The sequence below is a fragment of the Chlorocebus sabaeus genome, chromosome 20 (genome assembly GCF_047675955.1).
Source record: "Chlorocebus sabaeus isolate Y175 chromosome 20, mChlSab1.0.hap1, whole genome shotgun sequence".
In the NCBI taxonomy this organism is placed as follows: Eukaryota; Metazoa; Chordata; class Mammalia; order Primates; family Cercopithecidae; genus Chlorocebus; species Chlorocebus sabaeus.
The window spans coordinates 94590016-94604491 of record NC_132923.1 but is presented as its reverse complement, the minus strand read 5'-3'; the positions used below and the strand labels follow the sequence as shown (position 1 = coordinate 94604491).

Sequence of the window (14476 nt, the reverse complement as noted above, 5' to 3'; positions counted from 1 at the left end):
GTAGAAGAGCTTGTAGTGAAGCACATGAACAAAACAAAAGAAGTAAGAACTAATAGTATAGAATTTTAAAGACGCCTGTGATTTTGTTCATTGCCCTTCATTAAATTGACATATTTAGAACTAATGTTTGGCTATCACTGTATAGTTGGAAAAGCACCCACGTGTAGACTTTTTTTTTTTTTTTAATGAAACATGGCAACAGTCTGTATTGGTTTCCATTAAGACTACATGTATAGGATGTTGCCCAGTGATAACTGGTTGAACATCTAAACAGGACTGCTCCAGGTAGCTTAGGTGACTCTTTTCTTTGAAGGCTTAGAAACTAATGTCAGCATAGTATCAGTGAATCTGCTTCTCAAAGGTGGACTTGTATCAACCAAAGTCGTAGAGATGAGACACCTCCTTTTTAATTGACAATAAGAAATATAATTGCCAGAGGAACTAAGCATGTATTTTTGGTGGCTGATGTATTCTCTTACAGACCCATTATGTGGGAAGCCAACTTTTAATTAGATGTTTACTTGGTGAACAAATGATTCTAATTTTTTTTTTTTTTTTTTGAGACAGAGTCTTGCTCTGTTGCCCAGGCTGGAGTGCAGTGGTGTGATCTCCGCTCACTGCAAGCATGGCCACCCGGGTTCACGCCATTCTCCTGCCTCAGCCTCCCAAGTAGCTGGGACTACAGGTGCCCGCCACCACGCCTGGCTAATTTTTGTATTTTTAGTAGAGACGGGGTTTCACCGTGTTAGCCAGGATGGTCTCCATCTCCTGACCTCGTGATCCACCCGCCTCAGCCGCCCAAAGTGCTGGGATTACAGGCGTGAGCCACTGTGCCCGGCCATGATTGTAAATTTTTATAGCATTGGCTGAGATAGTCAGGTTTCCACGATAGGGCTATCTATATCTACCCTTATTTCTGGACCTCATATCCTCGGACCAGGCACCAAGTGCTTAGAGGAGTAGATAAAGCTATTTTTTGACCGTATTGTTACTCTTTTGGATGTTTCCAATACTGATCAACATACTTTCTACATACTTTCTTTAAATGAACTAATGAATTATCTCAGGTTTCCTGGGAATCACTCTGCTATGTTTTCACAGCTCACATAGGTAATTTTTTAAATTTAATTCTTAAAGGACAATTCAATTTCCAAATTCTAAAGAAGAATGCAGCTCCTTTAGAATGAAAAGCGGTATAGCCTCATAGAGTGTGAACTTTAACATTAGGCAGATGGGTGTGAAAAATTGCCTTTAGCATTATCTTTTTGTTTAACCCCGGGCAAGTAACTCAACTGCTTTGAGCTTGAAGTTTCTGTCTGTAAGATGGAGATGTTAATAGCATCTTCAGAGGGATTTATGAGATTTATACAGGTTAGTGTGTATAAATTACCCACGTACTTGGCACCTAGGAAGTGTTCAATAAATGATAGCTATTATCATTAGAAATGGATATTGTTCCTGCCATTTTAAAGAGGAAACTAAAGTTTGCCAGGAAGTGATAAAGTTGGACTGTGATTCCTATGTTTCTTCTATATGATTCAACTTTTTATACATATTTTGAGGAGTTTTCCTATAGGCTTCCAAAGAATTCACCAAAATGCAATTCAGTTATTTTGATAGTCTACTTCTAAGCACTTTGGCATAGTTAGAGCTCAGTCTCTGGTTTCTACCCATCAGAGTATGAATTCTAGCTCCTCTCCTTATTCCCTATGGGATAAGGCAAGTCTCTTAGCCTCTCGAAGCCTGCTTCTTCACCTCCCAAGTGGGAGAATAATAGTCCCATGTGGTTGTGGTGACAATTAAATATTTGATGTCCTTAATGTAGTGCCTGGAGCATGTTAGCTTTCTACCTGTTACTATGCACATAAAAGTATCTTTTTGTGAAGCCGTTGTATTAACTGGAAACTATTTTCAAAGAATACCCAATAATTTGTTTTAATGTAATCTCCTGTTAGCATTTAATCATCTTAGCCATCAGTTTCAGCATAGCAGTATAAACCTAATTATTATGTAGATTTTTCTCTGTTCATGGATATCATGACCATATTTCCTAAACCACAGATAGGGAGACTTGATTTGAAACCTGGTATGTTGATAGAAAAAAATATTAGAGATTGGGACTGTCCCAGAAATTTGTGGCTACGTATCATCATACCTATGGGAAACATAGTGTATGATAATGTAAGACAGCTGGAAAGAAGTTTAGAGCCAGATGCCAACACTTGAGGAAAGCTGAGTTTTCCGTTGATTTCTCAGATTATAGTCATGATAGAATGGTGATCTCTTAATTGCTCTTTCACTTCCTGGACCTTTAATGTGGATTAAAATATGAGCCATGGACTGAATGTAAGAAAATGTGTTTTTTTTTTAGGTGGAAAATTATGCAAACTATATTTGTATCCTAACAGAGGGAAGAGAAGCATTTTCTCATGATTATGATGAAAAGGAAAATAAATAGCTTAGACATGAGTTTAAAGAGCTCCAACTCAAACAGAGTTGTTTTTCCTTTTGTGGGAATGTCATTTTAAAACTTCTTCCCTAATTCTAGAAATTAACATATTATATAAAATTTGAGAAATGCATACAAGTATAAAGAAGGAAAAAATTATATCTTCTACCCCAAGAAAAGTATGATACTTCTAATGTTTCAGGAGTATTTTCTGCCTGTCTTTTTAAAACGTATGTGTTCTGAAATAGTCTGAAATGTGTGTGAGAGTGCAGGGTATTTTTTTTTTTTAATGTTTATTACAGCACTTTCCACTCTATATTATAATCTCTGTCAGCTCCTCTGGAGTAGAGATCATGTCCTAGTTTTAGCGATTTGTGTCTCTCACAGTACCTGGCTTGTAAAGTACCTAGTTTAGGGGAGGCAAAACTTTACCTCCTTCCTCTTTAGGTTTTTTTTTTTCCACCCCCCCAGCTGGGCCTGAGAATTAAGTTGTTATAAGACAGATTAACAGGAGAAAAGCATACAAACATATTTAAATTGGAAATAAATGGAAATGAAGACCCAAAGAAGCAATTAGAATCAATCTCTTATATACTGAGTTGGACAGATAATAGTAAGTTGTGAAAAAGCAACTAAATATATAGAAAGGCTGAAAAGATAAAAGAGTTACTTTAACAAGGTCTGTACAGAATCCTCTTGGCCTCAACTTCCCATCCTTAATTATAAGAGTGTTGCTTTCCTTCTAGCAAAGAGAGGGCATTTTTCAACATGGGAATTTCATCTCCTGCTTTTAAGAAATAGAAGGAAGATCAGAATGATCTTGCACCTGCTGTTTTTCAAGTGTGTTTAACTCAAAATAGTCAATACACCAGAGTGGTATATTTTTAACTCCTTCACTAGCATATTAAGGACTTAGAAAATATTAAGTACTTCAAAACTTCAAAGGAAAATACAGATAGAACCCCTTTAGAATATTCTATATTTGTGTAACTACACACTTAGGTGCTATTAGGCCAGGAGTGGTGGCTTACGCCTATAATCCCAGCTCTTTGGGAGGCTGAGGCGGGCGGATCACCGGAGATGGTGAGTATGAGACCAGCTTGACCAACATGGGAAAACCCTGTCTCTACTAAAAATACAAAATTAGCCTGGCGTGGTGGCTCATGCCTGTAATCCCAGCTACTTGGGAGGCTGAGGCAGGAGAATTGCTTGAACCTGGGAGGCAGAGGTTGTGGTGAGCAGAGATTGTGCCATTGTACTCCAGCCTGGGCAACAAAAGTGAAACTCTGTCTCAAAAAAAAAGATTAAAATATTAGGTGCTATTATTATACATATTATTATACATGGTCAGTGATTATATTTACCACACATTTATTATTTTCTTTACCTCAGCATTTTTCCTTGCATCTCAGATATTCCATTCGGGATCATTTTCCTTTTTCCCTTTAGAAATTCCTTTTACAAGATGGCAGGTTTTTTTTTTTGGTTTTGTTTGTTTGTTTTTTGCCTCAGGTGCAGAGAAAATTGAGTTAATCATAGGACATGTTACATATGTATTGTACCCTCATTTTTTCCTTTCTTGCTTTCTACTGGGTAGACTGCATTTTCTTCTGATGATTTAAAGTTTATATTGTATTTTTGTTTGCATAATGGTTGCATTTTAAGAGTTTTCTTTAATTCCAACTTTTTTTTTTTTTTTCCTCTACAAAGCTTCTGGAAAATTTCTTCCAGCATTTTGGTAATTCTCAGTAGGAAGGTTGTTCAAGGGTTCTAATCTGCCACACTGCAAGAAACAGAAGATGCTGTATGTCCTTCTGCCAACATGTGTTTTTCTTTGTTTTGTTTTTTTGAGACAGAGTCTCACTCTTTCACCCAGGCTGGAGCGTGGTGGCACAATCTTGGCTCACTGCAACCTCTGCCTCCTGGCTTCAAGGGATTCTCCTGCCTCAGCCTCCCTAGTAGCTAGGACTACAGATGCACGCCACCAGGCCTGGCTAATTTTTGTATTTTTAGTAAAGACGGGGTTTCACCATGTTGGCCAGGATGGTCTTGATCTCTTGACCTCATGATCCGCTTGCCTTGGCTTCCCAAAGTGATGGGATTACAGGCCACGTGTTTTTGCAACATAAATTAGCTCATGATGATTGATAATAGGAGAATGATGTCATTATAATACAGAAGTTCCTATACAATTTTCCCTAGCATGTTAATGATTTGGACTACCAGTAAGCCTCAGTTTGTACATGAATCCTATTCATCCCACATTCTTCAAATTAGACTTAATCTGAACTTGCAATAAATCTGTAAACTATGAAGGAAAGAGATAAGCCAGTGGTGTAGTTCAGTGTGGATAGTCCTGTGCTAAGGGAAAGCAGAGAACACTAGGAAAATTCAGGGGAGGTGATGAGATAGACATGATGGGTAGGGTGACCAGAAAAGGCTTCCAAAGGAGATTGTATTGAGTTGTGTTTTGAAAGGTGCCAGCTAGATTAAGAAGCTGGGAAAGGCATTCCTAGCAAAGGGAACAGAGTCGATAATACATACTGGTTCACGTGAGTGAATGCTAAGAAGAAATGTGGCTGGAGATATTTTTTTTTTTTTTTTTGAGACGGAGTCTTGCTCTGTCGCCCAGGCTGGAGTGCAGTGGCTGGATCTCGGCTCACTGCAAGCCTCACCTCCTGGGTTTACGCCATTCTCCTGCCTCAGCCTCCCAAGTAGCTGGGACTACAGGCGCCCACCACCTCACCTGGCTAGTTTTTTGTATTTTTTAGTAGAGATGGGGTTTCACCGGGTTAGCCAGGATGGTCTCGATCTCCTGACCTCGTGATCCGCCCGTCTCGGCCTCCCAAAGTGCTGGGATTACAGGCTTGAGCCACCGCGCCCGGGCTGGCTGGAGATATTTTCAGGAACCACGTCATGGTGAAACCATATGCTAAACTAAGGCGTTTGGATTTGACACCTGGGCTATGCTTGATGTTCCTGGATTATGCTAAAGGCATAAAAATATTTTTGAATATATGAATTATTGACTTTGTTATAAAAGATCTGGAGAATCACTAAATCATTTTAAGAGGGCAGTTAACATAATCTGATTCATGTTTTAGAAAAATTACTCTAGCAACAGTAGGGGGATGGATTACATAGGGATCAGATTGGAAGTGGGAAACTTAGGGGTAGTTTTGCAGTAATAATCAAAGAATGAGAACGAAAACAAGGCTCAGAGTGTAAATGGTGAAGGGAAGATGAACTAAGTTATTAATGAAAAGGAATCTGTACAACAAATTGAGAATGGTGGATGAAATCTTGGATGACTCTAATGCCATCTACTCAATCACTTTTAGATCATAGTTTTCTAATAATAGCCAGAAAGAATTAACACAGATTCTCCAGCCATGCACGGTGGCTCATGCCTGTAATCCCAGCACTTTGGGAGGCCAAGGGAGGTATATTGCTTGAACCTAGGAATTTGAGACCAACCAGGGCAACATGGCAAAACCCCATCTCTAACCCCATTTAACAAAAATTAACCAGGCATGGTGGCATGCACCTGTAATCTCAGTTATTCGGGAGGCAGAGGTGGGAGGATCACCTGAGCCTGGGAGGTCGAGGCTGTGGTGAGCCATGATTGCATCACTGCACTCCAGCCTGGGGAATGGAGTGAGACCCTGTCTCAAACAACAGAACAAAACAAAACAAAACAAAAACAAACAAACAAACAAAAACCCAGATACTCATTTTATGATAAAATATGGCCTGTAACATTTGTGTTACATTCCCAATTTGCTTAAAGCTAATATTTTGTTTTAACTAATGTTGTAAAGAGCCTGAGCATAAAATAATTAGCAGAGTCACTTTTTTATGTATAGAAACTGACAAAGTGATTCTAAAATTGATGTGGACATGCAAGGTCCCAGACTAGTCAAAAAACTGAAAAAGAACAAAGTTGGAGGACTAACACTTCCTGGTTTCGAGACTTAACTATAAAGCTGTAGCAATCAATAAAATATACTTCTGGGCTGGATGCAATGTTTCACACCTGTAATCCCAGCACTTTGGGAGGCCAAGGTGGGCAGATCAACGGAGGGCAGCAGTTCACGACCAGCCTAGCCAACATGGTGAAACCCCGTCTATACTAAAAAGACAAAAATTAGTCAGGCGTGGTTGTGAATGCCTATAAACCTAGCTATTCAGGAGGCTGACACAGGAGAATCGCTTGAACATGGGAGGTGGAGGTTGCAGTGAGCCGAGATTGTACCACTGCACTCCAGCCTGGGCTAAAGAGTGAGACTCCATCTCAAAAAAAGAAAATGCATTCTTGGCATTCAGATAGATCTATAGATCAATGGAACTCTCAATAGAGAGTTCAGAGATAAGCCCACAAATACACCATCAACAGATTTTCAACAAAAGGTGACAAGGTAATTCAATGAGAAAAGGATAACCTTTTCAACAAATGGAACAATTAGATATAGACATATGCTAAAAAAAAAAAAAAAAAAAAAAAAGGGCCCCTAAATCCTGATCGAAGTTCTGTTTCCCATTGGTGAGGAATGCCTGCCCTCAATACCACAGGACAGCCAAATACATAACACCTGACACTAGACAGAGATGAGATTGATAATAGTTTATTAGTCACATATATTCATAGCCTATGGGAAGAGGATAGATATGCTATGCTATGCAGGGCCACAAGGGGTTACTCTCAGGAATAGAATGAACTCGTAGAGGGTATGGGAGGCAGGCTTTGTAGTGACAAGAAGATGAGGTGCCTCCTGGTTCCCCTGGGAATATGTGATTGGCTTGTCTGAAAAATTCCATGGGCTGGCAGGGAAGTGAAACCCATTAGTTTGAGGACTGGGTGGAGTACAGCTGCTCCGGCTGGTAGAGGAACTGGCCAGATGGAGACTCTTTCTCTCTGGATGGGGGACATGCTCTGGCCAAGTAACTGATGGCTAGGCTTTTTTGGGGCTTCTGTGAGGCTGAAAGATGTCAAGTCCATACATGAAATTTTAGACCTTGCGATAAATTTATCTCACGCCATATATAAACTCAAATTGTTTGCTAGATATCTGTGATTATGAAATATCTATTAATTTACTAAAGTATATAGGTACATTTTTATAATTTCCCTCTCAAAGATCTTGCACATTTTTCTTAGATTTATTGCGAGGTACTTCATATTTTTAGATGCTATTAATAAATGCTATCTTTTTTAAAAAATTAATTTTCTACTTATTTGTCACTGGTATTTTAAATTATAATATTTTTATATATTGACCTTATATCTAGCAATCTTGCTAAAATTTATCATTCATTTTTATACTTTAGTTGAAGATTTAAACATTTTCTCTCTCTCTGTTTTTCTTGTCCAGGTTAGAGTGCCGGAGTGCAGTAGCACGATCTCCTTTCACTGCAGCCTCAACCTCCTGGGCTCAAGTAATCCTCCTGTCTTGTCCTCCCAAAATGCTGGGATTACAGGTAAGCCACCACACCCAGCCAAAATGACATTTTTGTTCACAAAGACTGATTTATGTACATTTCATTTATATGTTGAATTTTGTTAAGAAGAAATTGGAACAAATCCACCAGTCTCTACAAAGAGAACATCAAGAACCTGTGTAACAGGCCGGGCGCGGTGGCTCAAGCCTATGATCCCAGCACTTTGGGAGGCCAAGGCGGGCGGATCACGAGGTCAGGAGATCAAGACCATCCTGGCTAACACAGTGAAACCTCGTCTCTACTAAAAATACAAAAAAAAATAAAAAATAAAAAAAAAAATTAGCCGGGCGTGGCAGTGGGCGCCTATAGTCCCAGCTACTTGGGAGGCTGAGGCATGAGAATGGCGTGAACCCAGGAGGCGGAGCTTGCAGTGAGCCGAGATCACGCCACTGCACTCCAGCCTGGGCGACAGAGCAAGACTCCGTTAAAAAAAAAAAAAAAGAACCTGTGTAACAGTCTAAAAAAATCTAAGTGAGGTTAAAAAAAGAAATTATAATCCTTTACTTCATAATTGTGGCTAATTACAAATCAGCTTTTACCTTGGAAGTATTTTGTTTCAATATATGAAAATGTATAGATTCATGGCCAGATGTGGTGGCTCATGTCTATAATCCCAGCACTTTGGGAGACCAAAACTGGAGGATGACCTGAGGCCAGGAGTTCAAGACCAGCCTGGGCAACATAGTGAGACTCAGTTTCTATGAAAAATTAAAAAATTAAGCTGGATGTGGTGGTATGTGCCTGTAGTCCCAGTTACATGGGAGGCCGAGGTGGGAGGATTGCTTGAGCCCAGGAGTTGGAGGCTGCAGTGAGCTATGGTTGCGCCACTGCACTCTAGCCTGGGTGACAGAGCATGACCTCATCTCTTTAAAAAAAAAGTCATGTTGTAAAAATTATCAAATTATGCATAAAAGTATTATGAACACATCACAAAAATTTGAGGAGGAAAAAATCACTCATTTAACATCATAGCTGATTTTTATTGAATGTATTAACATTTAAACAATCTATGTATGTTATGTGCTTTTAAAAATCACCATGAGACTAGGCCAGGTGCGGTGGCTCATACCTATAATCCCAGCACTTTGGGAGCCCAAAGCAGACAGATTACCAGAGGTCAGGAGTTCAAGACCTGTCTGGCCAACATGGTGAAACTCTGTCTTTACTAAAAAATACATAAATTAGCCAGGCATCATGATGCACACCTGTAATCCCAGCTACTAGGGAGACTGAGGCAGGAGAATTGCTTGAATTTGGGAGGTGTAGGTTGCAGTGAACTGAGATTACGTCACTGCACTACAGCCTGGGCGACAGAGCAAAACCTTATCTCAAAAAAAAAAAAAAAAAATCACCTTGGGACTATACATATTTTTTATTTACAAATATGTTTGTAGTTCACCTTTTAAGGAGTTCTTTAGAGTATATAGTACATTATTTTAAATATATTCAATTCTGTTCATGGAATTTAATGTTTTTGATCTAGAGAAATGTTATTAATAGGTAAGTCTGGTGAATAAAGTGTACACTATGATTTTAAGCATGGGAGGTAACCCAAGATTAAACTGTACATCACAGTATTATTTTCAATAGCAAAAATCGGAAGCTATCCAAATTTTTAAGTGAGACCGAAATAATATTATAGCCATGCGGGAACACAATACAGCCTTTAAAAATTATCATTACAAGCTGGGTGCAGTGGCTCATGCCTGTAATGCCAGCACTTTGGAAGGCCAAGGTGGGCAGATCATGAGGTCAGGAGTTCGAGATTAGCTTGGCTAACATAGTGAAATCACGTCTCTACTAAAGATACAAAAAATGAGCTGGTCGTGGTGGTGCATGCCTGTAATCCCAGCTACTTGGGAGTCTGAGGTAGGAGAATCGCTTGAACCTGGGAGGCGGAGGTTACAGTAAGCTGAGATTGCACCATTGCACTCTAACCTGGGTGACCGGGCGAGGCTCCATCTCAAAAAAAAAAAAAAAATTGTCATTACAAAATCTGTACAGGAATTTACAGAGAAGTGTTCCTGTATAATGTTAAATTTAAAAAGCCAGACAGAAACTTGTACATGTATTAGTATTATGACTATGTAAAAATGTATATGAATAAAAAATACTGCAAAGAAATATAACAATACGCTTATATCTCTTGGATGTTAGGTTGAACCATATGAAACCACATGTTTATAAGTAAAAACAATCAAATATTACCAGTTTTGTTTGGTTCAACCTAAGAAAAGAAATACACACACAAACACACACGGAAATACACATAGATATTGTTTGCTAATTTTCTTTAAAACATTAATAGAAAATAGCAAAATGTCATGAGAGTACATTTGCTCTTTGTTTTATTACTAACAGAAGTTTTATTTCAGTCTCATAATGAAGACCTGGAAAAAGACAAAACATCACAAAACTACCTAGGAAAAGGAATGGAACAAGTAGCAAAGAAGTTAGGGGTGGCCCATGAAGAGATTCAAAGACTCACTGATGAACTACAAGTGAAGGAGAAAGAACAGTGTAAATTAGGTAAGCTGTGGTTTCAGATGACCATTTCTGATCATGCTTTATCTGTACTGATCTCATCTCAGGGTGGAACATGAGGAAAAAAACACTGAGAAAAAAGTCTTTAAGATAAACACATAGAAGTGATGAACAGCCTCATTTTCTACCATGCTAGGAATTTTTGTCAAAGCCCAAACATATCTACCAAAAGTTCACAACTCATAAATGTTTACCACTCAACACAAGAAATTCCCAACCTCTCAGAAGCCCGCTATGTTCCTTCTCTCTGTCTCTACATCCTTCCTCCTCCTTCAGAGTAACTACTCTCCTGACTTTGAATGCAGTTTCTGTGTTTGACTACATGTAGTATGCCTTCTATGGTTTGCTTCTCCTGCTCAGTCTTACAAGATTCATTCATTTTGTTATATGTAGCAGTTGTTTGTTCACTCTGCTGTTTATAATATTTCATTAATAAACATACTACAATCTATCCGTTCTACTGATGGACAATTGTGTTGTCAGTTTTTGTCTATTATAAATATTGCTGCTATAAACATTTTGGTATATGTCTCAGTGTGCTTATTACACATTTCTGATTGTGGTAAGAGTAGAATTACTGAATCCAAGGGTTATGGGCAGGTTCTACTTTGGTCTTCCAAGGTAGTTATACTAATTTAAGCTTTCTTCAGTTGTATGTGAGATTTTAGTTCCTCCACCTTGGTTTTCAATACTTGGTACTATCGGTCTTATTCACTTCACCTTTTATGTTGAGTGCATAGTGGTATTTAAGTGTTGCTTTAATTGGTATTCCCTGACTGCTAATTAAGTTGAAAATCTTTTCGTATGTTTGTTGTTGTTATTGTTACTCATTTGGATATACAACTTTGTGAAGTTCCTGCTCAAGTCTCTTGTATATTTTTCCTATTTTATTTATTTGTGGGAGTTCTTTATATATTGTGGATATCAGCCTTTTGTTGGTTATAAATTTTATGTTGTTGTTGTTATTTTTTTTACCATAAATGCTCATATTGATCAAGTTGGGTTTAAGTGAATTATTCTTTATGCCTTCTGAGTTTTCATGTTTAAAGCCTTTTCTTCACTACAAGATTATTGAAGATATTTACCCTGGTTTTGGGGGGGTACTTTTATTGTTTATATTTACATCTTTGCTTTATCTAGAATTTAGTATAAAATTTTAAAATTATAATTATCTCCTTTCTATATTTTTAATCCGTGACTGATTCTTTTACAAATACAATATATAGGTTACTTTAGAATCATAAACATTAAAAATGTTAAATGTATAAAACAATAATGATTATGCCAAACTGTGTGATTAATAACAAATAATTAAAAAACAGAATATCAGGATGTAAATTTTTTATAAATACATTTTAAACAGTGGACACAAATAACTTTTCAGAATGATGGAAATGTTCCATATCCTGTTTGGGTTGGTGGATATACAATTGTACATATTTGTCAGAATTCATCAAGCTATACACTTAAAAGGGTGAATTTTACTGTATGCAATTTATTTATCAGTAAACACAATTTAAAAAGAAAATAAATTTGGCCACATGAGCGTGATGAGAAGCAATATTTGCTGCTTGCAATACAAGAGGAAAAAGGAAAAGCAGGATATTCAGCACCCATAGTGGTTATATTTGGACACAACAGAACACAATCACATAGCAATCTCTTCTATCAGCAGTTGCTCTATAGGGTAAATCCCAGACGTATCAATTGAAAGCCATCTCTACAGTGAGTCTGTTAGGACTTTTGGGAAGCTGAATTAGCAAGTCCTTTTGGAATGTTGTGTGCAGTATCAATGTGTGCACCATCTGTAACTTCCTGAGTCATCCACTTACAGCAGAATTTGTAGCTAGGCATGTGTAATATGACAGTGTTTCCCAAGTATTAGCTTGTTTCTTTCAACAAACTCTTTTTAAAATAAATCCCTTTAGCTCTCTTTAGTTTATTCTTTAGCTCACTATCACATCATAAAATTTGGATGAAAATGAAAAAGTTTTTCAATGATAATTTTTTCAAGAATGAAAAAGAATTCATATAAAATATTTATTCCTTGACAAATGAATATCAAGAAAAAAGATGAATTTTTAAAGATTTAAGAGACTTATTAACCAATTATGATGTGTGGCCTTTATAGAATCCTGATTCAAATTTTTAACATTTATAAAACAATTTGAAATTTGAACACTTGCTAGACATATGAATTAAAGAATTGTTAAATTTTTGTTAAATTAATTTTTTGTTTAAAAATAGTTCTTATTTTTTAGAGCTATATAGTGAAACATTCATAAGTGAATGAAATGATGTCTAGGATTTGCTTCAAAATAATACAGATCTCTACCTTATAGCTACACAAAAATTAATTCAAAATGGATCACAGAGCTAAATGTAAGTTAAAACTATAAAACTATTAGAAGAAAACAAGGAATACATCTTCATGATCTTGGGTTAAGCAGTGATACATTAAATATGACACCAAAAGCAAAAGTGAAGAGAAAAACTAATACATTGGACTAAATCAAAATTTAAAATTTTTACACTTCAAAACATACCATCAGAAAGTGAAAAGACAACTCACAGACTAGAAGAAAATATTTGTGAATCATGTGTTTGATATGGATCTTATATCCAGAATATGTAACAAATTCTTACAATTTAATAATTAAAAGACAGCCCAATTTAAAAATGAGCAAAGGGGCTGGGTGTCGTGACATGTGCCTGTAGTCCTAGCTACTTGGGAGGCTGAGGTGGAAGGATGGCTTGAGCCCAGGAGTTTAAGGCTGCAGTGGGCGATGATTGTTACTGCTTTCCAGCCTGGGTGACAGAGTGAGACCCTGTCTTAAAGAAAAAAAACGGGCAAAGGATTTGAAAAGACATTTCCAGGAAGAAGATATGTGAATGACCAACAGGCACATGAAAAGATGCTCGGCACCTCCCATCACAAAAATTGATAGGTATGTGACGTGGTAGATGTGTTAATGAACTTGATTTAATCACCCCACAATATAAACATATGTCAAAACATTACATTGTACCCCATAAACGTATATAATTATTATTTGTCGATTAAAAAAATGATGTTCGATACCATTAGTTATTAGGGAAGTGCAAAGCAAAACCACAATGAGAGTCTACTTCATACCCACTAGAATGGCTGTGCTAAACAAGACAGACAGTGACAATTGTTGGCAAGGATGTGGAAACATTAAAACCCTTATACATTGCTGGTAAGAAGGTAAGATAGTGAAGATACTTTGGAAAACATTTAACAGTTTCTCAAAATATTAAACACAACCCAGAAATTCCATTCCTAGCTATCTACCCAGGAGAAACACAGACTTGTATGTAAATGTTCATAGCACTATTAGTTACAATAGCCAAGAGTTAGAAACAACCCAAATGTCTGTCAATTGGTGAACTAATAAACAAAATGCAGTGTATCCATACTGGGGAGAAAGTAGCTAACAGCACATCCAACACTGCTATCCTTAGAGAAAGGACTGCTATAACAGTCATAAGCATCTGGTTGACATCTGAGAACTTGGATTTTGGGAGGGTTTCCACCATTCCTTAACCAATAGTGGCTCACTGTGCCTAAGCTGTTTATACAATGTGGTCCATGCAGAATACCTGCTTTCCTTTAAGAGTCTTGGTATATGCTAGGCAGAAAGTGTGTGTGTGACCAGCCCTCAACAAAACCTTAGGTGCTGAGTCTTTCATGAGCTTCCCAGGTAGACAACATTTTACATGTATTGTGACAGTTCACTGCTGGAGACATATCCTGTGTGACTCCACTGGGAGCAGACTCTTGGAAGCTTGTTCCTGGTTTCTTCTGGCCTTTGCCCTGTGCATCCTTTCCCTTTGCTTCATCTTTTTGATTTTGCTTCATCTTTTTGCTGTAGGAAATCTTTGAGTATGAACATATGTTGAGTCTTGTGAGTCCTCTTAGCATATCACCAAATCTGGGGGTGATCTTGAGGACTCCTGGTA

At 37.6% G+C, this 14476-nt stretch overlaps 1 protein-coding gene across 6 annotated transcripts in view; it reads left to right on the top strand.

The window, feature by feature from the left end:
• CCDC30 (coiled-coil domain containing 30) overlaps positions 1–14476 on the top strand; it is a 190211-nt gene that overhangs the window by 10071 nt on the left and 165664 nt on the right. For 4 of the 6 annotated variants that reach the window (XM_037997921.2, XM_073007408.1, XM_037997906.2 and 1 more), the window contains exons 2-3: positions 7822–7927; positions 10324–10477. In XM_037997921.2, the coding sequence (XP_037853849.2) occupies positions 7913–7927; positions 10324–10477 (169 nt within the window). In that variant the 5' untranslated portion in view covers positions 7822–7912. The remainder of the gene's footprint in view (positions 1–7821; positions 7928–10323; positions 10478–14476) is intronic. The other 2 variants (XM_037997911.2, XM_073007409.1) reach the window with 1 other exon arrangement.